This window comes from Saccharomyces mikatae, assembly GCF_947241705.1.
Source record: "Saccharomyces mikatae IFO 1815 strain IFO1815 genome assembly, chromosome: 16".
Taxonomy (NCBI): domain Eukaryota; kingdom Fungi; phylum Ascomycota; class Saccharomycetes; order Saccharomycetales; family Saccharomycetaceae; genus Saccharomyces; species Saccharomyces mikatae.
The window spans coordinates 49,496-73,471 of record NC_079271.1 but is presented as its reverse complement, the minus strand read 5'-3'; the positions used below and the strand labels follow the sequence as shown (position 1 = coordinate 73,471).

Genomic DNA, 23,976 nt, shown 5'->3' with positions numbered 1-23,976 from the left:
CTTGCTGTATGAGTATATTTGACACTGTTTAGTTCTCGATTTGAAGCTCTTATTCCCTGGGTGAAAGTTACACTATGGAAAGAAAGAGGCGAAGGGTGTTCCGTAAAACACGATATATTCGTATATTTTGTTCTCTTCCCTATATGAGAAAGGGAAAGAGAAAAATAAATGGAAAGAGGTGATTAAGCCATGGAGAATGCACTCTTGTGATGCAAGAGCATCAGATAAGCAGATAGGAGAAAATAGGAGGGGCGTGCCAAACCAAGCATGCTTTCATTATGTCGATTTGAATGTAATGCTGTGACCTGAAAGTGTTTTGAGAAGGCCGTTATTGCCACCAGATAGTTCAATCTACTTATGTGTATGATTTTATCGATTCCAGCTGGGCTTGCTAAGATATTAGCCGCTGATATTTTTTTTATGTGTATAAAATTTAATGATTATCACTGAGCACGTATGGGCCTGTTATTTTGTACGGCCGTGTGTGCGAAAAAGGACAAAGTGGTAGCAAAGAGCACTATTGAGACGAAAAGGAGCAGAAAAGGAACTGCGTGGGCTCTATGGAATAAAACACAGCGTCTGAAGGATCTTGCCCACCCCGTATCATCAATTGTTATTTCTAACGTTCACAGAACAAAGTTTCGACGGTCTATTTCTCTCTTCTCGCCATTTACTCACAGGTAGAATAAAAGGAATATGACACGAAATTTAAGGAATAGACGCGGTAGTGATGCTGAAGAAACAAATAGCGCAGAGATCGGCTATGAAACACAAATTAAAGATGAAAATGGTATAATCCATACGACGTCTCGTTCTCTTAGAAAAATAAACTACGCAGAAATTGAAAAAGTGTTTGATTTTTTGGAAGACGACCAGATTATGGACAACAATCAGACTGAGAACAAGGAAAAAAAGCCCGTTGAGGATGCTAGTGATGGAAATGATGAGCATACTCATAAAGATGAAGATGAAGATGAAGATGACGATGACGATGATGTAGTATTACCGCATAAAAACACCAGAATAAATAAGGAGATTCCTAATGAAAGAAATCTGAGAAAGAAAAGAATCCATGATCCTGATGAAGATGACGAAAGTTTTCACGAAGAAGATGTTGAGGATGATGAAGAGGAAGAGGAAGCGGACGAATTTGAGGATGAATACTTGGATGAAGACTCAAGAGACAATAATCGCCGGCGCAGAGCGGCTGATAGGAAATTCATAGTGCCAGACCCTGATGATGATGAAGAATATGATGAGGAAGACGAAGAAGGGAATAGAATAAGCCACTCTGCCAAACGTCTGAAAAGGGCAAATTCTCGGAGGACAAGATCCTCACGTCACCCGGAAACTCCACCGCCAGTAAGAACTTTAAGAAGTCGGACAAGGCATACACGTACTTCAAATGAAGAAAATGATGGCGAGTATGAAAATAACGAAAATGAAGCGTTAACGTTAGCGGATGAAATTAGGGAACTACAAGAGGATAGTCCTATCAAGGAAAAAAGATTTCTTCGTGAAAGAACTAAACCAGTAAACTATAAATTACCACCACCTCTAACCGCTACCAGCGCAGAGGAATTCATAGATAAAAATAACAATGCACATTCTTTTCATAACCCATCGCCTGCACGGCGTGGTCGCGGTGGATGGAACGCTAGTCAGAATTCTGGTCCAACAAGGAGGCTTTTCCCCACAGGGGGACCGTTTGGTGGTAATGACGTTACTACAATTTTTGGCAGGAATACGAACTTTTACAATCAAGTACCATCTGCATTCAATAATAATAGCAACAATAAATTGATATTGGATTCTGATTCTTCTGATGATGAAATATTACCCCTTGGTGTTGCACCTAAAGTGAAAAAAGAGAACATTTCAAAAAAGAAGAAGAAAAAACCAGAAATTGCAGATCTAGACCCATTAGGCGTTGACATGAATATAGATTTTGACGATATAGGCGGTCTAGACAATTACATTGATCAATTAAAGGAAATGGTGGCCTTGCCACTATTATACCCAGAATTATATCAAAATTTCAACATCACACCTCCGCGAGGTGTTCTTTTCCATGGCCCTCCAGGCACTGGTAAAACACTAATGGCCAGAGCGTTGGCAGCAAGTTGCTCCTCTGACGAAAGAAAGATCACATTTTTTATGCGCAAAGGCGCTGATATCTTATCCAAATGGGTTGGTGAAGCTGAAAGACAACTTCGTCTATTATTCGAAGAAGCCAAGAAACATCAACCCTCAATTATTTTTTTCGATGAAATCGACGGATTAGCGCCTGTGAGAAGCTCGAAACAAGAACAAATTCATGCTAGTATCGTGTCCACATTGTTAGCGTTGATGGATGGTATGGACAACAGAGGCCAAGTAATTGTCATTGGTGCCACTAATCGACCTGACGCAGTCGATCCCGCTTTAAGAAGGCCTGGTCGATTTGATAGAGAATTTTACTTTCCGTTACCTGATGTTAAAGCACGTTCTAAAATTTTGCAAATTCAGACCAGAAAATGGAGTGCACCATTGTCCATAAACTTCATTGATAAATTAGCTTTCTTGACTAAAGGTTATGGTGGTGCAGATCTAAGGTCCTTATGCACTGAAGCTGCGCTGATAAGTATACAAAGAAGTTTCCCCCAAATTTATAGATCCAATGATAAGCTTTTAGTAGATCCTTCCAAAATAAAAGTCAAAGTTAGCGATTTCATGTTAGCTTTGAAAAAGATTGTTCCATCTTCTGCAAGATCTACCGGGAGCTCTCCTCAGCCTCTACCTGAACTAATTAAACCTTTGCTATCAGATCAAGTCAATATTTTGAAAAAAAGGTTGAACTATATGCTTAACATGGACGATGCAGATTTTCAGAGAAATTCATCACTGCTTCAAGATTTTATTGATTATGAAGATTACAGCGGAAAAGAGGAAGAGGAAAACAGATATAAAGAAAGTGAGGATACGTCCTATTTCAGGTCATACGAGTTTTTCGAGTCGATGGTCGAATCACAAATATGTAAGCCCCGATTATTAATTAACGGACCTAAGGGAAATGGTCAGCAATATGTGGGAGCTGCGATTTTAAATTATCTAGAAGGCTTCAACGTCCAAAACCTGGATCTAGCTTCTTTAGTGTCTGAGAGTTCTAGGACTATTGAGGCTGCTGTGGTACAAAGTTTTATGGAGGCAAAGAAAAGACAACCTTCAGTTGTATTCATTCCTAATTTAGACATTTGGATCAACACTATCCCAGAAAATGTTATTTTAGTCTTATCAGGCTTATTCAGATCTTTACGAAGTAATGAGAAAATTATTCTCTTATGTCTGGCTGAAGATCTTGATATATCCGAAGTTAGGAACGGTATTTTGTCGGATTTTTCTTTTGCTAGAAATACTTTTCAACTGCACAAACCATCCATAGCAAATGTAACAGAGTACTTCTCAAATTTAATAAAGCTATTAAAAACGAAGCCAAGCAATATTCCCATGAAGAAGAGAAGAGTCAAGCCTCTACCTGAATTACAGAAAGTAAGTTCAAGTGCAACGCTGACCAATTTTGATGACAATGGTGAACCATTATCTAAAAAAGAGCTACTAAGAAGAAAGTTGAAGTCATTCCAACATCAAGATATGAGATTAAAAAACGTGTTGAAAATCAAACTTTCGGGATTGATGGATCTTTTCAAAAACAGGTACAAGAGATTTAGAAAACCACCTATTGACGATGCCTTTCTGGTTCATTTATTTGAACCGGAAACGAACAATGATCCTAATTGGCAACCTGCCTATATAAAGGATAAGAACATGATTTTGGAGGTTTCCACAGGGCGAAGATTTTTTAACATGGATTTGGATATCGTCGAAGAGAGACTATGGAATGGTTATTATTCAGAACCAAAGCAGTTTTTGAAAGACATCGAATTAATATACAGGGATGCTAATACTATAGGTGACAGAGAACGTATAATCAAAGCATCTGAGATGTTTGCCAATGCACAAATGGGTATTGAAGAGATTTCTACCCCAGATTTTATCCAGGAATGTAAAGCTACTCGTCAAAGAGATTTGGAAAGACAGGAACTTTTTTTGCAAGATGAAGAAAAAAGAGTTGTAGTTGAATTGAAGGCCTCACAAGGAAAACAAGAAATTATACCAGAGGAACCTAGGTTAAAGGAAAATGAAGTCAATGAAGTTGGTGTAGCTGCTGGTAGCCAACTGCAGCTACAACTCCAGGCCGCTGCTGACACAGCTTCAGTTGTTAGCAATAGTAAAGTCCCTCAGCCAATCGATACTGATATATATAGATATCAAGAATCTGCAGTGGTTTCTCCCACAATAAGTAAGGAAGAGTCCCTTTCTACAAAGGATAGTGTTGCGTACAGAGATCTTTCCACAGAATTGATCCAGTCAACCTGCACATCAGGTGCACCTTCTAATGATGATAAAAGATCCGGAAATCAACAAAAGGAGAACGATTCTCCCTTACAATCGCATGTTAAAGAAAAATCCAGTGAAACAATAACTAAGGTAGGCAATGCAAAGCAAATGAGAGAAACTTTGCCCTTAAATAGAACTACAGCTGGTGTATCAGATTCTTCAAATAAAGGTGAAAAAGAAAGTCAACCTAATTCGATACCAAAAGACGTTACAAAACCCGAACAAAGTAATGAAGACAACAGGGATGTTTTTTTAACCTCCGAACAAATAGAAAAAGTTTCTAAACGCTTAATTGAATACTGTCAAGACTTTACGGTCTCACAGTTAGAAGATGTTCATTCGTCTGTTGCAAAAATAATATGGAAAAGTAGATCTGCATGGGACAAAACCGACACTGTTGGTAAAATAATGAAATTTCTATCTGAATGAGCAATCTGTAATTTTTATGTATATAGTTACGGCCCAATAGGTCATACGTATAAGTAAGCAACTTCTTCTATGAAGAAACGGATTAGTTTTTACGTTTCATATAGATCATATGTTGCACTCCAAGATACTATCTCTCTTAGCTGATATCCTTCTAATATTCGCTTCGGGTAATGTCCAAATACCTAGCGCTATGTATGGGTAGAAGATTATATAGTAGAACAGTTAATGTTTATAAGCATTCTAACGTCATTAAGATATAAAGAAATAAAATCAAGCCACCAATACTTGGTTCAAGATGTCGACTGCATATTCTTCAGATTCGTCGAAATCGTTTATGATTGCAATGCAATCTATGATTGATGCATCGCAGACCTTTCAGTTGGATAGATCGAAAATTTGTCTACCAGATTTCGATAATGAGCTTAAGAAAGTGAATAACAGTGAAAAAAATCAAAAGTCAGAGCTGACTGTCCTTTCTCAGGATAGAAATGACTGGGATGACATATTCGATGAGTTTCAAAATATTTCATTCGTCCAACTGCAATCTGTAATTGACTCATATAAGAAAGAAAACGCAGTAGCAGTTTATAAAAAAATTGGAAACCTAATTGACAAAGCTTCCACAACATTAAGCAGTAATGTCCTATTGGAAACAGCGCTGCAAATGGTTTACAAGCATCAAAAGCAAGAGTTAGAGAAGGAGCTCTTGGATTTTTTAGGAACAGGGAATATAGACCTTGTCTCTTTGTTACTTCAGCATAGAAGGATAATTGTTGCCACACCAATAGAAACAACGATTCTGTTAATCGCAAATGCTGTGAAATCAACACCAGATTTCCTGACTCAACAAGACATAAGAGACCAGGTTTTACAAAATGCAGAAAATGCCAGGAATCAGAAGTTAAATCCAGCCGCAAAAATAATCAAGTACCCACATGTCTTCAGAAAATATGAAGCAGGGTCAACTACTGCTATGGCTTTTGCGGGCCAAAAATTCACTTTGCCAGTAGGGACAACAAGGATGTCGTATCAAACTCATGAAGAAATTATAATCCCGGCAGCAGACCAGGATTCTACAAAAAATTACTTGTATACAAAATTACTGAAAATAGGGGATTTAGATCATTTCTGTAAGACTGTATTCCCCTATGAAACTTTAAATCAAATACAATCTCTGGTGTATCCAGTAGCTTATAAAACAAATGAAAACATGTTGATCTGTGCACCTACTGGTGCAGGTAAAACAGACATTGCGCTACTTACAGTGATAAACACGATAAAACAGTTCTCCGTGATTAATGGGGAAAACGAGGTTGATATACAGTATGACGATTTTAAGGTTATTTATGTTGCTCCTTTAAAAGCACTCGCTGCGGAAATCGTCGACAAGTTTAGTAAGAAATTAGCACCCTTTAATATTCAAGTAAGGGAGCTAACAGGTGATATGCAACTAACAAAGGCCGAAATCTTAGCGACTCAAGTTATTGTTACAACTCCTGAAAAATGGGATGTTGTGACTCGTAAAGCTAACGGTGACAACGATTTGGTTTCGAAGGTCAAGCTGCTCATTATTGATGAAGTTCATTTATTACACGAAGATAGAGGTTCAGTCATCGAAACTTTAGTTGCGCGTACCTTGAGACAAGTTGAGAGTTCTCAATCAATGATTCGTATTATCGGTCTATCTGCCACACTACCTAATTTTATGGATGTGGCAGATTTTTTGGGGGTAAATAGACAAATTGGTATGTTTTACTTTGATCAATCATTCCGTCCAAAACCTCTAGAGCAACAACTTTTAGGATGCAGAGGAAAAGCAGGTAGTAAGCAAAGTAAAGAAAATATCGATAAAGTAGCTTATGATAAACTAAGTGAAATGATTCAAAGAGGATACCAGGTAATGGTATTTGTACATTCAAGAAAAGAAACCGTCAAAAGTGCAAGAGGTTTTATCAAACTAGCAGAAGCTAATCATGAGGTTGACTTTTTTGCACCTGATCCAGTATTAAAGGATAAGTATTCTAGACACCTAGTAAAAAATAGAGACAAAGACATGAAAGAGATTTTTCAATTTGGGTTTGGTATCCACCATGCGGGTATGGCTCGTTCGGATAGAAACCTTACCGAAAAAATGTTCAAAGATGGTGCTATTAAAGTCCTCTGCTGCACTGCAACGTTAGCATGGGGTGTTAATTTACCAGCGGACTGTGTTATTATCAAAGGTACGCAGGTGTATGACGCTAAGAAAGGTGGATTTATAGATCTAGGTATTTCTGATGTTATTCAAATTTTTGGTAGGGGTGGTAGACCTGGTTTCGGTTCCGCAAATGGTACAGGTATTTTGTGCACTTCTAGTGATCGCTTGGACCATTACGTTTCTTTAATTACTCAACAACATCCTATTGAATCCAGATTTGGCTCCAAATTAGTAGATAACCTAAATGCAGAAATTTCGCTCGGAAGTGTAACTAACGTAGATGAAGCAATTGAGTGGCTCGGTTACACATACATGTTTGTTCGTATGAGAAAGAATCCGTTTACTTACGGTATTGATTGGGAGGAAATTGCAAATGACCCGCAACTATATGAACGAAGAAGGAAAATGATTATAGTTGCTGCTAGGCGATTGCACGCTCTTCAAATGATTGTCTTTGACGAAATGTCAATGCATTTTATTTCAAAAGACTTGGGCAGAGTGTCTTCGGATTTTTATCTTTTAAACGAGTCTGTCGAAATATTTAATCAAATGTGCGATCCCAGGGCCACTGAAGCTGATATATTAACTATGATTAGTATGAGCAGTGAATTCGACGGTATAAAATTCAGAGAAGAAGAATCGAAGGAATTGGCCAGACTTTCTGAAGAATCTGTTGAATGCCAGATTGGGAGCCAGCTTGATACTCCTCAAGGTAAAGCAAATGTGTTATTGCAGGCGTATATTTCTCAGAGTAGAATTTTTGACTCAGCCCTATCATCGGATTCAAATTATGTTGCTCAAAATTCTGTAAGGATTTGTAGAGCTTTGTTTTTGATAGGTGTCAACAGAAGATGGGGCAAATTTTCAAATGTTATGCTAAACATTTGTAAATCTATTGAAAAGAGACTCTGGGCTTTTGACCATCCTCTGTGTCAGTTTGATTTGCCTGAAAATATTTTCAGACGTATTAAGGATACGAAACCATCGATGGATCATCTTTTGGAATTAGAGCCAGAAGAACTCGGAGAGTTGGTGCATAATAAGAGGGCGGGATCTAAGTTGTATAGAGTACTGAGTAGATTCCCAAAAATTAATATTGAAGCTGAGATTTTTCCGATTACAACAAATGTGATGAGGATACATGTCACATTGGATCCCAACTTTGTATGGGATTCACGGATACATGGTGATGCACAGTTCTTTTGGGTCTTTGTTGAAGAATCAGACAAGTCACAAATCCTCCATTTTGAAAAGTTTATCTTGAATAGAAGGCAGTTGAACAACGAACATGAAATGGACTTCATGATTCCGCTGTCTGATCCGTTACCACCACAGGTTATTGTGAAAATTTTGTCAGATACTTGGATTGGTTGTGAGTCGACCCATGCTATCTCTTTCCAACATTTAATCAGACCATTCAATGAGACATTACAAACTAAATTGTTGAAGTTACGTCCCTTACCTACATCTGCACTTCAGAATTCTTTAATTGAATCAATTTATCCTTTCAAGTATTTCAATCCCATGCAGACAATGACATTTTATACCCTTTACAATACCAATGAAAATGCTTTTATTGGGTCGCCCACAGGTTCCGGTAAAACGATTGTGGCAGAACTAGCTATATGGCATGCATTCAAAACATTTCCTGGTAAAAAGATTGTCTATATAGCACCAATGAAAGCGTTAGTGCGTGAAAGGGTTGATGACTGGAGGAAAAAGATTACACCGGTCACTGGTGATAGAGTTGTAGAGTTGACTGGTGACTCTCTACCTGACCCAAAAGACGTTCATGATGCCACCATTGTTATTACAACACCAGAAAAGTTTGATGGTATCTCTCGTAACTGGCAAACACGTAAATTTGTACAAGATGTGTCATTGATTATTATGGATGAAATTCATTTGTTGGCAAGTGATCGTGGTCCTATCTTGGAAATGATTGTAAGTCGTATGAATTACATTTCCTCTCAAACGAAGCAACCTGTTAGATTGCTCGGTATGTCAACGGCTGTTTCCAACGCCTACGATATGGCTGGTTGGTTAGGAGTTAAAGATCATGGCCTATATAACTTTCCTTCAAGCGTTCGTCCAGTCCCACTGAAAATGTATATCGATGGATTTCCTGATAACTTGGCATTCTGTCCCTTGATGAAAACAATGAATAAGCCAGTGTTCATGGCCATCAAACAACACTCACCAGACAAGCCAGCTTTAATCTTTGTTGCATCGCGTAGACAAACTAGGCTGACAGCCTTAGACTTAATTCATTTATGTGGGATGGAAGATAATCCACGTAGATTTTTGAATATAGATGATGAGGAAGAATTGCAGTATTATTTATCACAAATTACTGATGACACTCTGAAGCTATCATTACAGTTTGGTATTGGGTTACATCATGCTGGTTTAGTGCAAAAGGATCGTTCTATTTCTCATCAGTTATTCCAGAAAAACAAGATTCAGATTTTAATAGCCACATCAACCTTAGCGTGGGGTGTTAACTTACCTGCTCATTTGGTTATTATTAAAGGTACGCAATTTTTTGATGCAAAGATTGAAGGATATAGAGACATGGATTTAACAGATATTCTTCAAATGATGGGAAGAGCTGGTAGACCAGCCTATGATACTACAGGTACCGCCATAGTTTATACAAAAGAATCCAAGAAAATGTTTTATAAGCATTTCCTCAACGTTGGTTTCCCTGTTGAATCTTCTTTGCATAAGGTACTAGATGATCATTTAGGTGCAGAAATAACATCTGGTAGTATAAGCAATAAACAAGAAGCCTTAGATTTTTTGAGCTGGACATTTTTGTTCCGTAGAGCGCATCATAATCCAACGTACTATAATATTGAGGATGATACTAGCACTGCAGGCGTCAGTGAACACTTGAGCTCTTTGATAGACAGTACATTAGAGAATTTACAAGAATCTCAATGCGTTTCATTACATGGGAATGACATTGTTGCTACGCCGTTCTTAAGTATATCATCATACTACTATATTTCGCATTTAACAATACGTCAATTATTGAAACAGATACATGACCACGCGACTTTCCAAGAAATAATGAGATGGTTATCACTGGCTATTGAATATAATGAATTACCTGTAAGAGGTGGTGAAATTATCATGAACGAAGAAATGTCACAGCAATTAAGATACTCTGTTGAAAGCACCTTCATCGATGAATTCGAATTACCAATGTGGGATCCACATGTAAAGACATTTTTATTACTGCAGGCTCACTTAAGCCGTGTAGATTTGCCGATTGCGGACTACATCCAGGATACGGTATCAGTTTTGGATCAATCTTTACGTATTCTACAGGCTTATATTGATGTTGCTAGTGAGCTGGGATACTTTCATACAGTTTTGACAATGATAAAAATGATGCAATGCATTAAACAAGGGTATTGGTATGAAGATGATCCTGTTACTGTACTGCCTGGATTACAACTCAAAAGATTTAAAGATTACTCTTTCAACGAGCAAGGTTTCATGGAAGTATCGTCACAGAAAAGTAAAAAAAATATGTTAACCTTAGAGGAAATAGGAAGACTTGGCTCTAAGAAATTAATGAGTATTTTCAATCGATTAACCTCAGGAATGATAGAAGACGAAAATATAAAGAAAAAGTTTGTTAGCGTTTGTCAAAGACTGCCAGTTTTGGACACTATTAAGTTTAAAAAACAGGAAGATAACAGTGTGTTAACATTTTACAGTAAGCACTCTTCAAATATGCATAATAAAGGGTTTGAAGTATATTGTAACAAATTTCCTAAAATGCAAAAAGAATTATGGTTCTTAATTGGATACAAGGGTGACGAACTGTTAATGATCAAAAGATGTCAACCTAAGAAAATGAATAAAGAAGTGGTCATACATTGTGATCTTTTTATTCCTGAAGAAATCCGTGGAGAAGAATTGCAGTTTGCCCTTATTAATGATGCTTTAAGATTACGTTACGATTTAAGCCATAAATTAATGTCTTAGGAAAAAAAAAACAAAAAACGGTTACTTTGTTAGAAATAAAAGCTAATATGTACCTAATGTACATCCTAGTATATAATCTATACATGAACATTTTACACTTTTATTCAAAAAAGTCATCTTTTTCATCTTGTCCCTCGACTTGTTCCAGCTCTTTTCTGTCCTTTATCGATGATGCGTGTGATTCATCCTTATGGTCTTCTTTTGGTGATAATGTTAATCCAATAGAATCTTCATCCAATTTCTTACCCATTAGAATTTCTTCAAAGGATACCTGTAGAGCGTTTTCATCCATTTTTTTAGCTACTAACTTTAAAAATTGTTCTCTTCTGATATTCGTCAATTCTACACCCTTTGGGTCTGTAGATGGTGTATCATTTGGGTATAATGCTATGTACTTCTCAGTTTTGGGAAAATTTATCACGTAACATAGTTCAATTTTAGTGGCCCTCAATTTTTCCTGTAGATCCTTATCTTCTGTTCCAGATTCATTTATTTTCTTTAGTAATCTGTGATATTTTCTTAATCCTTTTTTCTTTTCAAAGAATCTCACCATATGATATTTTTTAGCATTGGCTTTGATTTTATTCTTGAGTTCGTTATTCTGCAATTCTAACCGTAAAGCTTGCAAATTTCTTTCTTTTTCTATTATCACAGTGGAGGGCAATATATCCTTTTTCTTTTTTAGTAATCTTTCTAAATCTCTTATTCTTCTTTTAATTTTGTTTGCGCCTGCATCCATTATCTGGGACATCTCTAGAGATGACCCAAGAGCCTTACTTCTTTTCCTCTGAAATTTCGCCATGCTTTCCTTAATTATGTCTACCTCAATGATATGTAAGTTTTGAAATTGAGTTGCAATAGATATATGTGGATGTAAGTTATTTAATCAAAGCGATGAGATGAGCATGAAAATTTTTTAAATCTGTTTTTCTACGTGCCCGGACAGGTCCATAGAAATTAAAATAAGGAATATATGAATTTAAACATCAAGAGCTCATTTACCTATTTTTTCATATTGTCTATGTAGTTCACCCGCAAAGTAACCGAGAAACCCATGTTATATGATTTTTCTTTTCTTTTTTTTGATTTTCTATAACTTTCTCTTCCAATTGAGATAAATTTACTGAAGCTTGCGAGTCTCGATTAATGGCAGAAAATCCGGGTCTGGCTTTAAACCCATATTTAAATGTTTCCAGTTCTTGTAACCAGCGGGGGTCTTTTGTAATAGAGTACTCAAATCCGCGTATTGTGTCCAATGGTCTTTCGTCTCTTGCTCTTGTTGGGTTCGAATTGTCGGGTGTACATATATTTCTACCGAATGTATCTTTCATGGGTTTCAAATTTCCATCTACATCATATAGAGCATAGCCGTTACAGGTTGAGTTTTCTGTTAAAGGGTGTATCTTTTGCAAGTTAGAAAAAGTAGCTTCTTCAAAAGGCTCAGCTTCTTGAACAGCTTCGAGAATTGGGGCAGTTAAGGAGGAAGAGCGTAAATTCACTCTTGATAAATGGTCAACCATTTTAACCTTCTCTGACTTTTAGGTATGTGCCATCTTTTGTTTAATTGCGATTTCAGATTTTAGATTTCACTTTAAATAACTTCTCGCAGAATATTACTAACACTAAAAGGACTAAGGACAGCGTCATACTTTTGTGTGCGTCACAAAGTCATATAGATAAAGAAAGAGGCTCCTAAGTGAAGAAAGCAAACCCGCCTGTTATAAACTTAAATCTCATATTTTAGCAAATGATAGTTTTTCTTTTGTCAAAAGAGAAATACACTGTTATAGCGAGTAGTTGGGAATAAAGTAAAGTTCCCATTTGGAGAATAAGAAAACGACGGAGAGAGAGAGAAAAGATGTTGAAGAACATTACAACAACTCATTTCTTAATGAGTTAACTATGTGATCTTTAAACATACTATAAATTATGGTTTTCACAGTTTATTAAGATCAATGTACCATCTGTAATGAATTAAAATGCATCTCTTTTCTATTGTAAAAAAGGACACATCAAAGTGTGATTTCTTTGATGATTCAAAATTAGTACTTAAGCAACAATCGTGCGAGTTATTGCCAGTGTTTAAGAACATGGTGTACAAACGTGCCATTATTGTTATATCATACCAAAAGCTTTACAAATAATATTTCAGCGATATATCAATAAAATGAACCTATTTAGGTGAAACAGGGTCATCTTTGCTACTATACATTGGACATGATTTATTTGTTCTGATGTGGCCAATTTGTCCACACGTGGCGCATCTTCTTGTCGTATTTTTGCTTTTATTTCTAGTTGTTTTACCATCAGCTATACTGGGAAAGTCGTTACCATTACCCACAGAATTTTCTATCTTTGTGGAACCATTATTTTTCTTCGAATTTTGTCTTGCTGCTCTACGCTGTTGCGATTTTTCGAGATTAGCTAGCTCTAATTGCAATAGTTTTTTCTGTTTCTCAAGTTCTTCTATATTATTTATCTTTGAGGTATCTTCTTCTAATAGTTTGTTGACGTCTTCCTTATCCTGCTCTTTAATTTTCATGTACCCCTGGATGACTCTAGGGTCTCTTATGAAGATTGTCTGCCTTTGAATGATACCGTTTTCATCTCTTTTCTTCCTTACTATCTTCAAAATTTTCTTATCATCTCTCTCTGTCTTAACATGCTTATTGGTCTGATTTATCTCATCAGGATTGTTCATCTCCTCAAAAGGGTTGCTTATGCTCAACGATTTTGTGTGCGTATACCAGGTCTTGGCAATTTCTTCATCGTAGGCCTTTTGCTGTTGAGCCACGTTATAGCTATGTGTACTGGTACCTTTTTTGTGTGCACTATTGTTATTACCAGGAGGTGAACCAGATTTAACAAACCCACCTTTCATTGACGTTTTTAAAAACGAAAACCCTTCTCCGCAGCCTGTTGGGTCACCCACACCATGTATTTGGATCATAGCCCGCATTTGTGTAGAATTTATGAAATTTTTTGTGATGTTCCATAGAAGCAGGTTTTCTTCCAAGGATTTTAGCTTAGAATCAAAATTAAATGCTTCGTTATCTTCTTGAAATTGTAAACCTTGGCTCATCGATTCAACCTGACTGATTTGCTCGGGGGTAATTAGGCTTTTTACTGCCTCATTATCTAACAATTTTTCATCATCTTTAAGCCTCCACAGACCTTTCTCGGGGCCATCCCTTTGATATTTCATAAATTCCTTTACTTTTTGTCTGTTTTGCCCATAATCTTGGTCGGGAAAATGCTTTGCAATAGGATCAATAGAAATCGCTTTGCTATGATTATGATTCAAGATTCTATAAATAATCATTTTTAACCTTGTAGCCTTCATTGATGTAACTTTTCTTGAATTAGGTCCAGGAATCTCCTCGACGGGAAAAGTTTGTCCTACTGTGAAAAGATGATTGATGTTCCGTAAGTAAAATCGATTGCTTATACCAAATCCTGAGCTTTTTATTAAAAGGAAATCTGTTCCTGAAATATCATGCTTAAAAACGGGTGCCCTGACCATGTTATTGTATAATGTGGGAACTATATGACCAGGTTCAACAAACCCAAAATTCCAAAAGGGTGATTTATCTTGAACTCCCAAAACATGGGTTTCACCAACAGGCAGTTTGGGCCTTAAGGTATCTTGTTCGTTGGATTTACGATAATAGTTAATCAATTTGTTTGCCATACCAAATTTAGATAGCGCTACTGGTGTTTGCTCGGAATACTCCATTAAATAAACGGGTGCAGTATCACCAATAGTCAGATCTTGAGATGTAGAAAACGATTCTTTGACATCTTTACCCTTATCTCTTTTTCTCTTACGCGCCTTCAGTTTACTGAAGACAATTTTGGTACCTGGTCTAATGTGTGAACCGAAGTTTTCACGATGGAAATGCCTCAATTGATATCTAGGAACAGCCACTTTGTAAAATGGAGATTGTAAATTGATAGCAGGTTGGGAATGCTGAATATTTAAGTTCGATATGGTGGAACGAACTTTAGTTTGATGCGTTTTTTTCAGAATCTGATATTTATCATCATTAGATAAATTGAATTTATGTTGTATAATGGTTTCATTAATAGGAAGTATTAGGTTATCACTACCCAGTTGTTGCTTTTGCTGCACTACACTATTTGTGTTCTCGACCATCAGTAATAATTTTTCGTCATTCATGTTTAATTCAGCACGTTTAGACTCCTTCAAGTTGGCATCTATAATCATATCTTCATCCCATTGCCAATCTTCGGCAACATCTTCAACCAAACTCTTCAACTTAAAACCGCTAGATGCGTTCAAGTTGGGTGTTATGGACGCCTCTACTGATATTATTGTTGATGAGCTATCCTGATCGATGATTTTTTCTTGGTCCCAATCATCAGTAGCAATTAATAAATCTTCAGATATTATCTTCTCATCGTGAATAATTTTCCGTTTCTTTTGTTGCTGTCTGACGGGAAAAAGCTCATCAATGGAAACCTGTATCAAACCTCTTCGGGATGCAGAAGGATTATCTTGAGGTAAGTTATTTTTTCCCTGATAAATAGGAGCGAGGTAAGACGTTGTCCTTGAGTTAAATAGCCTCTTGTCATCCTGTTGGATTTTTAACTTCAAATTCAAAGGCATAAATGGTTTCTTCAACCTAGAGGCATCCCTATGCCAATGATAAGGTGCCAATCTTCTATAAATTAATTTGTTCCATTTTAAGGTTTTGCCCTTTTCAAAATCAGGAAAGTATTTCTTTAGAAGATACTTTTCGTGGTTTATCAAATCTAGTTTGGTGGGTTTTTTATGTTTATTATCTAATATCTCTGATTCAATGGAAAACCCATCATTGACTATCATATTATTTGCTTCAACGTCGCCAATGGAGAGTTGTGGATTCCTGACTTCATTTGCACCACCGCCATCGAGAACGCCTGTTTCAGTAACGAGATGTATTTCATTTGCGTCCATCCCCATGAACAATGCATTGCTCGTTGCAGGAGTACCCACTTCATCCTCCAAGATGAACTGTTGAGATAAGCCATCATTAATCTCAGGCAGTTGTAGATTCAAACTATTTGCATCAATACCCATTATGCCACCATTTTGGTTGTTATCATCGTACGCATTCATAGTTATCATACTTGGATGCAAGTTAGAATCCGTTTCTTCTGGTAGATCATCATCATCAGCAAGTTCATCTTCGTCTTCAAAATCTACAGCATCTGGTAAATGCTCTGTATAGTCCTTAGTGTTTGCTCCTTCATTTCCACCAATATAAGATCCAATTTCCAAGGAGCCAAACTCACCCCCAAAGATTGCTTCATAAGCTTCATCTTCGTTGGTCAAGTTGGTTTTTCCAGGACCCTGCTGCTTTACCATATCGTTTAATACTCTTGTTCTACTTCTCTTTTCTTTTCTAGTGTTTACCTGTTGCTATCCTCTTAAAAGCTCTTTTAAAAACCATCGCCGCGAAATGAAATTATTCACTGGTTCACTAATGAACAAGGCGATAAAATCTACGTTGAGGACGAAAAGGCGACACCAGCAAGAGACAAAGGTATGGACTCTCAGACGTTAATTCTTAAGGCCAATAAGGTGTCGTACTATGGCAGCTCTACAAGTGGGGAATCCTGGAGGTATGATTGGTACCAACCATCTAAAATAAGCTCTAATGTGCCGCAACCACAACAGCAACATGGAAGCTTGGAAAATAACTTGGAGAAATACCCATTCAGATATAAGACATGGTTAAAGAACCAAGAAGATGAGAAAAATTTACAGAAAGACAATTGTGAAGATATATTAAACTTGAAACAATTTGATAGAACGATATCGAAAGAATTGTCAAACTCATCGCACATTAAAGGAGATAAGAGTAACCCCAGTGGTGCTCCTTCTACTAACCAAGGAAGTGAAGCTCTTAGTGTGGATGATATAAGAGGTGCTGTTGGTAATAGTGAAGCCATCCCTGGGTTATCCACTGGAGTGAACAATGAGAAACCAGAGGAGAGTAAGGATGTTGAAATGAAATAAATGAGAAAATATAATGCATATATATATATATATATATATATATATAATTATTTTACAGTAAATGATGCTACACCATCTCGGGCTAACTTTATAGCTTTTACTATCTCAGGTTCCTTTTCACGTCTTTTATCAAATCTTTCCTTTTTATCTTGAATGATCTCTAACTCTGTGGAGAGACTGTTCCATGGTCTTGTATCCCCTGTACCTGACATGATCAATATCATGGTACCTGGTGTGGCATTCTCGTACAACTTTGTTATATTTTGTCCAATATCTTGAAGAACTAAAGATGCATCCAAAGAATCAGAACTCTTCCGTGGCTTTTTAATATAATTACGTGATCTCTCCAGGTTCTTCAATCTCCCTACAATAAGCTTAAAATATTTATTTAAATTCTCATGAATATGCGTCCATGTCTCATCATCTTCAATACAACGTATCAAGTGGCCCTTGGAATCGTCCTCAGTGTGATTCTTGACGATCATATCGTTGAGAAGCATAGTCTTCACTTCAAAACGGTGTAATTTAGTGAACAAATTCTCTGTATTGATTCCTATTCCAAATGCTAATCCGTTCAAGATTTTCAGTTTTGTCAATTCAAGACAAGCCCTTGCATCTTCAACGGAATCATGTTCACCGTTTTGAATAATTTTATTCAAAAAGGTTTCACTCAAGTATTTTAAGCTGGGTTTGAAAGGATCACCAGCTTTATGATGATATATAATAGCCGTATCCACGATCAATGAGTGCTTCAACCTCATGACTTTCAAGTCATTTTGTAACGAATGTCCAATCAAAATATCTGAACTACTTATTATCTTTAGAAGATCTTTTTGCACTTCTGGCAGCGTTTTCTTAGCACCAACTGCCAGCTTCTCTTCAGTTATCCCACTGTACCGTGTCAAGTAGTCCACTATAGGAACATCAGGCTTTACTAATTCTTCGTAGATGACTTCATTATCAAAATTAACTAGAGATATCCTAGTGAGAACTAAACCTTGTTCTGAGAGACACATTTCACAGTCTAGTGCAAAGATGTGTGAGCCCTCATGAGCAAACTCGACAGTTTTTACCCAACCTGCATTGTTCGTGTCTGCAGAATCTAGTGGGTAATCATTCGCTATTAACTGTTGTTCGGATAAAATTAAATCGTTGATAGTAATTTTCTTCTTTTTTTGCAGCTCCTTCAATTTATTTATTTTTTCTAATTTGGATAATCCAACATTGATGAATGAATTGTATGGTGAAAATAGTGTCATCTTGGAACCTGGTGCCATAACAGGAAATGTATGGAATTTGGCAGCAACTTCCTCAGGAATGTATTTGAACTTGCTATCATTAATTTCATTGAAGATATTTGTGCCATTTTCAAAATCACTTGGTTGTAAACCTGCAATAAATAGAACAATCATTTTCTGTAAGCTGGACCTATTACTAATATCTATCCACTTTGGAGAGTTGTTTTCAGCTTGTAACAAGTATTGCGTCATGTCCCTTACATCCTTGATACCAATACCTTTTTCAACAATAGTCTTTTGTAACGTACATTTTATAGGTTTTTCCTTTTTTTTCTTCTTGTTCTTCTTTACTTCCAGCTCCACATCTACATGATCGTTTCCATGAACAGAAGCTTTAGATAATCTTCTTTTCTTGGATCCCAAAACCAGATCATTTCCAAAATTAGTATCAGGCCCTTCTACTTGCATGGTTTACCTTAGCGTAGCCTTTTGCTGTTCTCTTTCTCAGTCATTCTTGGTAGTGGCATTGAACAAAAATCTTCCTTCCATTTCTATTGTGGCCTCGCGCCATTTATAAAATGTTAATATAATAATAATAGTAAACTACAACAAAAAAACTATAAAATTTCCTCATACACAAGAAATTCAGAGAGTGTTTAGTGCTTGCTGGTTAACTTGAGGAATCAGATGACTGCAGAAGGCGCCTGATTTCTGTACTGCTCAATTTCTCACTCCAGCCGTCTTCCTCCCGTCCACCAAGCACATTTACAACATGTACTTCCAATGGGCTCATGCCCTTTTCAGTTCTAGTTTTATTTACAGTCTCTGCCCCACAGACAGTTTCTCTGCTCACAACTAAACACTCTATCTCAGGAACTTTCCCAGTGGGCCCACACACGTCTCTTAAGGGCACCAGTTCTATTGAGAGTTCTGGTTTCAATAGCTTGATAAATTGACGCACATGACTGCATCGTGTATCATAAGGTTCAATCAACTGTTTGTATTTCTTGTTTTGCAAAAGTTCATCGCATGTAATCCCACAAATTAATCTTTCGGACGTAATGAATGTGGAGACACTCAACAGTATCTTGTGTCCATCATGGATATGGTCAAACGTTCCGCCCAATGCAGTTACGTGAAATTTATTAGCATCTTTAGGGCCTATTATTTCTTCCATAACTTTATCATGTAATGAATAGTGTTCTATAGTGTGATACTGTGCGTCTCTCAACTCTAGTTTCCATGTTTTGAAGGTGGAGTCGTGTGGCAATAGCACCACTTTCCATTCCAAACCACTTTTGGCAAAATCGCTATTGTTGAAAATAATATTAATCCCGGTATTGATCATTCCGTAGTCCAAAAGAACATCTCGGGTGATACTGTACATCTTCCCCAGTGCAGAATCCAACTGGAATGAGGTTTTGAATTTAGGTATAATCACAATATCTAGCTGGCTTTGCCATTTTCTCAAAAACGGAATAGTTTGCCCTGTAATCCTCTGCAAAGTTGCATCGGGCAGTAAGTAAGGTAGAACAATTAGAACTCTGGAACTTTCTTCAACCATACTTACGCTGCTTTCTTTTAGATTTTGGGGCTCACCACTTTTCTTTTTGACGGTCCCTGTTTTTATCATTTTTCATTACAATACTCTTGAAAAAATTAACATCGATATCCATTATTGCATTTATTTGCAATATGTAAACAATAGGAAAGGACATAAGGGCTAGAAATTAATATGTCTGCAACTACTGAACATGCAGATGACGTGAAATTAGAGAAAGAAAACTGGGAAATGATAAATTCACACGTTTCAGGCATAGTATCCAATTTAACAATGGACAACTTGCAGGAATCGTATAAAGATCTATTTCAAGTCAATATAATTCTTGGCCGCAATATTGTTTGTAGCAATATATTAGATTTTACTCTCAAGAAACAGAACAGTCGACAAATGCCTGTTTTATCGGCTTTGATTACCTTGTTGAATTCCGAAATTCCAGAGATTGGTGAAACTTTAACGAAAGAATTGGTGCTAACATTCGTGGAGCAGTTCAATCACAGGGACTACGTTTCATGTGAAAGTATTCTTCAATGTTTGTCTATTCTATTTCTTTACGATGTTATACATGAAATTGTGATCTTACAGATTCTGTTGCTACTTCTTGAGAAGAATTCTTTAAAACTGATTATTGCAGTTATGAAAGTATGTGGCTGGAAGCTCGCGCTTGTAAGCAAGAAAAGTCACGATATGATTTGGGAGAAACTAAGATGTATTTTGCAAACGCAGGAATTGCCCAAAACGGTGCGTCAGTCACTAGAAGCATTGTTTGAAGTAAGGCAAAAGAATTATAAAGTAGAGTCTCAAGCTCTGCTTATGTTGAACCCAAACAGCTATACGGTGAATACACACTCATATATTGTTGACGGTGAAGAAAAACCCAACAAAGCGCTAGGAATTTTTGAGAAATGTGCAGATTTTGACGAACTAACTAAGATATTCGAGGCGCTGCGACAGAAAATTCTCATGAACGGTGAATCCGACACAAATAAAGACAATGACGGTCAATTAGAAGTTACCGACATGACATCTACTACTGATGTCGAATTCAAAAAGAAAATTTATTTGGTCTTGAAAAGTTCATTATCAGGTGACGAAGCGGCCCACAAGCTGTTAAAATTAAAGATTGCAAACAATTTGAAAAAAAGTGTAGTGGATATAATAATAAAATCCAGTTTACAAGAATCTACTTTTTCTAAGTTCTATGCAGTATTGTCTGAACGTATGATCGCTTTTCACAGAAGTTGGCAGACAGCTTACAGTGAAACTTTCGAGAAAAATTATACCCAGGATATTGAAGATTATGAAACAGACCAACTACGAATCTTAGGTAAATTTTGGGGCCATTTGATATCTTATGACCTCCTTCCATTGAATTGTCTTTCGATAATTTCGTTAACTGAGGAGGAATCTTGCCCACAAGGAAGAGTTTTTATCAAATTCTTATTTCTAGAGTTGGTTAATGAGCTGGGATTAGAAGTATTGCATTCAAGGCTAAGCTCTATTAAACTTGAAGGAATGTTCCCGCTCGAGGGAGATGCAGATGATATGAGGTACTCCATAAACTACTTCACGGCTATAGGGTTGGGTTTATTGACAGAGGAAATGAGAAGCCGATTGAAAATTATACAAGAAATGGAAGATGCAAGAGAAGAAGAAAAAAAGTTGAAACGAGAGGAAGAACTTGAGAAGTTACGGAAGAAAGCTCAAGAATCACAACCATCACAAGGGCCAAAAATTCACGAGTCCAGGTTATTTTTACAAAAGGATGTTAAAAGAAATAGTAGATCGAGATCGCCGCCATCAGTGGCAAGAAGAGAACGTGCCAGATCCAGAACACCCCCTAGGGGTCCAAGGAACCATCGTAACAGATCCAGAACCCCACCCGCAAGAAGACAACGGTATAGGTGAATGATCTCATTAAGACAGCGAGAAACGGTGCACATTGAGCTGTAAATACTTATATAAATCTGTACGTGCTGCTTATAGCCAAAATGAAGTATAATAAAATAGAAACTGTATTTCCATATTTAGACAGATATACAAAAATACACAAACGAACTAAAAATAAGATAATGAAAAAAAGGAATATTAAAGACAAAATTGAAGGCACTTCCTTGAAATAATAAAGTAAAAGAGGAATATCGAAATTTTAAATCAAAGTTAAAAATATTGGGTATCATTTTTTAAAGATATATTTTGTCTTTTATGTTATAACCGAGCGATCCTATTCATTGGATAGAACACCCCAGTATTTTTCAACTCCGTAAGCGCCGTCAGCCTTCCAGTAGTCGTTGAAAGCAGTAAACAAGAAAGTGTCGGAACCACAGGAGCTAGTGATGGCGGAAACAGCGTCCTTTTGGTTTTCCTTAGATGGTACAGCAACACCGTAGGTTTCACCCTTTGATGGCCATCCAGATTCAGTGATGATAACATTCTTCTTACCATCACAAGCAGTCCAAACTCTTTGGATTTGTTCTAACAACCATTTACCAGAGTCTTGAGCAACAGTATTCTTGTCAAAGTAAGCATGGGCGTTGACGGCCATGTAGTCAGAGTAATCACATAATTCTGGGTTGTTTATCACAGAAATGAAGGTGTCAACAGAAACAACTGGACCTGAATAACCGGCAGCCTTCAAAGCTGATCTACCACTTTCAATGTATTGACCAACCTGAGATGGGGTGGCTTGGTTACTGTTGACCAATTCGTTACCAATGGAAACAGTGGTAACATCGTCCCAAGAACCGTAGGATTCAACAGCGGACTTGATGGTGTCAACGCTATCTTGAATTTGGTCAACGTAGTAAACACCTAGGAAAACTTTTTGATTCGAAGCTTTGGCTTTGAAAACATTTTCAACTTGGTTACAGTCAGTACCGTATAATCTGAGGACTGGGAAGTCAGTCAATTTAGCCAAATCAGAAGCGACCTCATCGGCAGATTTACAAGCACCACTGGATTCGTATGGGGTATAAGTAATACCTTTAACACCAGAAGCAAAGCTGCTCACGTCTTCGCTGGAAGAACCGGACGAAGAAGCTTGAGAGGAAGAGGAAGATTTAGCTGAAGTAGCAGTTGAGCTGGAAGCTGAAGATGAGGTAGCAGGAGCTTTCGACTTGTCATCAGAAGCAGCGACAGCAGTAGTAGCTGGAGAAGCAGCAGAAGTTGTAGTATCAACAGCGGCAGCGGCAACTGGTGCAGAGTTAACAACAGCATTTTCTTCCAAAGCAGCAACTTGGGTAGGAGCTGCATTGTTGACAATGATAGTGGTTTGTTTCTGAACAGTGGTAGTGACCACAGCACGCTTGTCCTTGTGTTCGTGGTTAGCAGGAGCAGCAAGAGCAGTAGCAGATAATAGAGATGCAGAAGCGATTAAGTTGGAGAGACGCATGTTTTTATAGTTGGATTTTTAGTACGGCTTGCTAGAATATAAAACGATTGTAGTTGTAAAAGAATGACTTAGTTGGATTTGATTAGATATCTAGCTGGACCTTTAATGTAAATGACTACCAATAAGACAAGACTAGAACCAAAGGAACTATCAAAAAATACCATCATGAAAGAAGATAAAAAAAATTCAAATATATTTTCAATGTACTAATTTTATAAAACGAAGATCTTTTTCCTCGAGAAATGGGAGAAAAACAGAGAAAAAACAAAAACAACGGTGCCGTTTTTGAAACAAGACAACAAAGGGAAATATCCGGAAAAAAATGCGCGTAAAAAGAAATCATGTGCCTATTTTCCACATTAGGAGAGGCTAAACGAAAGGGGAAAGAAAGTGCGTTGCGTGGATTTCTGTGAAGAAGTTCAATTGCGGCAGAGTGTCGCGTGAAAAAGTGTGCCTGTTGAACATAAAATACCCTAGGAAGCGTATCGTGCATGATCGTATGTGGATGTGTCTCGATTAGGTCGGGCTAGACGTCTGGGGTCTTTCCTAATCGGGAGTTAGCGAGCTTGATTGGACATTAATTGATGGATTTGGTTACACTGATACGAATCTAGTCCGTTTATCACTCCTGCAGTAACTTATGGAAGGTTTGGGCAACGCTAGCCACATTGTGCTTCTCATCTATTCTTTCTTTGG

At 37.1% G+C, this 23,976-nt stretch overlaps 10 protein-coding genes across 10 annotated transcripts; 4 read left to right on the top strand and 6 right to left on the bottom strand.

The window, feature by feature from the left end:
• Positions 1 to 696: 696 nt before the first annotated feature.
• YTA7 (chromatin segregase YTA7) lies at positions 697 to 4,866 on the top strand (the record flags this gene model as incomplete). The annotated part of the gene is made up of 1 exon (XM_056226057.1): positions 697 to 4,866. One exon carries the CDS (start codon positions 697 to 699, stop codon positions 4,864 to 4,866), a length of 4,170 nt encoding a protein of 1,389 aa, XP_056079813.1.
• Positions 4,867 to 5,161: 295 nt separating this feature from the next.
• On the top strand, positions 5,162 to 11,065 carry SLH1 (RNA helicase; the record flags this gene model as incomplete). Its single annotated transcript, XM_056226056.1, has 1 exon — positions 5,162 to 11,065. One exon carries the CDS (start codon positions 5,162 to 5,164, stop codon positions 11,063 to 11,065), a length of 5,904 nt encoding a protein of 1,967 aa, XP_056079812.1.
• Positions 11,066 to 11,165: 100 nt separating this feature from the next.
• Positions 11,166 to 11,867, bottom strand: EFG1 (Efg1p; the record flags this gene model as incomplete). The annotated part of the gene is made up of 1 exon (XM_056226055.1): positions 11,166 to 11,867. One exon carries the CDS (start codon positions 11,865 to 11,867, stop codon positions 11,166 to 11,168), a length of 702 nt encoding a protein of 233 aa, XP_056079811.1.
• A 226-nt stretch (positions 11,868 to 12,093) lies between these two features.
• SMKI16G0140 (uncharacterized protein) lies at positions 12,094 to 12,585 on the bottom strand (the record flags this gene model as incomplete). Its single annotated transcript, XM_056226054.1, has 1 exon — positions 12,094 to 12,585. The coding sequence occupies one exon, from the start codon at positions 12,583 to 12,585 to the stop codon at positions 12,094 to 12,096; it is 492 nt and encodes a 163-aa protein (XP_056079810.1).
• Positions 12,586 to 13,238: 653 nt separating this feature from the next.
• TAF1 (histone acetyltransferase) lies at positions 13,239 to 16,436 on the bottom strand (the record flags this gene model as incomplete). The annotated part of the gene is made up of 1 exon (XM_056226052.1): positions 13,239 to 16,436. The coding sequence occupies one exon, from the start codon at positions 16,434 to 16,436 to the stop codon at positions 13,239 to 13,241; it is 3,198 nt and encodes a 1,065-aa protein (XP_056079809.1).
• Positions 16,437 to 16,616: 180 nt separating this feature from the next.
• RTT102 (Rtt102p) lies at positions 16,617 to 17,090 on the top strand (the record flags this gene model as incomplete). Its single annotated transcript, XM_056226051.1, has 1 exon — positions 16,617 to 17,090. The coding sequence occupies one exon, from the start codon at positions 16,617 to 16,619 to the stop codon at positions 17,088 to 17,090; it is 474 nt and encodes a 157-aa protein (XP_056079808.1).
• Positions 17,091 to 17,137: 47 nt separating this feature from the next.
• On the bottom strand, positions 17,138 to 18,796 carry RNH70 (Rnh70p; the record flags this gene model as incomplete). The annotated part of the gene is made up of 1 exon (XM_056226050.1): positions 17,138 to 18,796. The coding sequence occupies one exon, from the start codon at positions 18,794 to 18,796 to the stop codon at positions 17,138 to 17,140; it is 1,659 nt and encodes a 552-aa protein (XP_056079807.1).
• A 202-nt stretch (positions 18,797 to 18,998) lies between these two features.
• On the bottom strand, positions 18,999 to 19,961 carry CAB4 (putative pantetheine-phosphate adenylyltransferase; the record flags this gene model as incomplete). Its single annotated transcript, XM_056226049.1, has 1 exon — positions 18,999 to 19,961. The coding sequence occupies one exon, from the start codon at positions 19,959 to 19,961 to the stop codon at positions 18,999 to 19,001; it is 963 nt and encodes a 320-aa protein (XP_056079806.1).
• A 102-nt stretch (positions 19,962 to 20,063) lies between these two features.
• On the top strand, positions 20,064 to 21,797 carry CWC22 (U2-type spliceosomal complex subunit CWC22; the record flags this gene model as incomplete). Its single annotated transcript, XM_056226048.1, has 1 exon — positions 20,064 to 21,797. One exon carries the CDS (start codon positions 20,064 to 20,066, stop codon positions 21,795 to 21,797), a length of 1,734 nt encoding a protein of 577 aa, XP_056079805.1.
• Positions 21,798 to 22,113: 316 nt separating this feature from the next.
• Positions 22,114 to 23,280, bottom strand: SCW4 (putative family 17 glucosidase; the record flags this gene model as incomplete). The annotated part of the gene is made up of 1 exon (XM_056226047.1): positions 22,114 to 23,280. The coding sequence occupies one exon, from the start codon at positions 23,278 to 23,280 to the stop codon at positions 22,114 to 22,116; it is 1,167 nt and encodes a 388-aa protein (XP_056079804.1).
• Between the last annotated feature and the right edge of the window lie 696 nt (positions 23,281 to 23,976).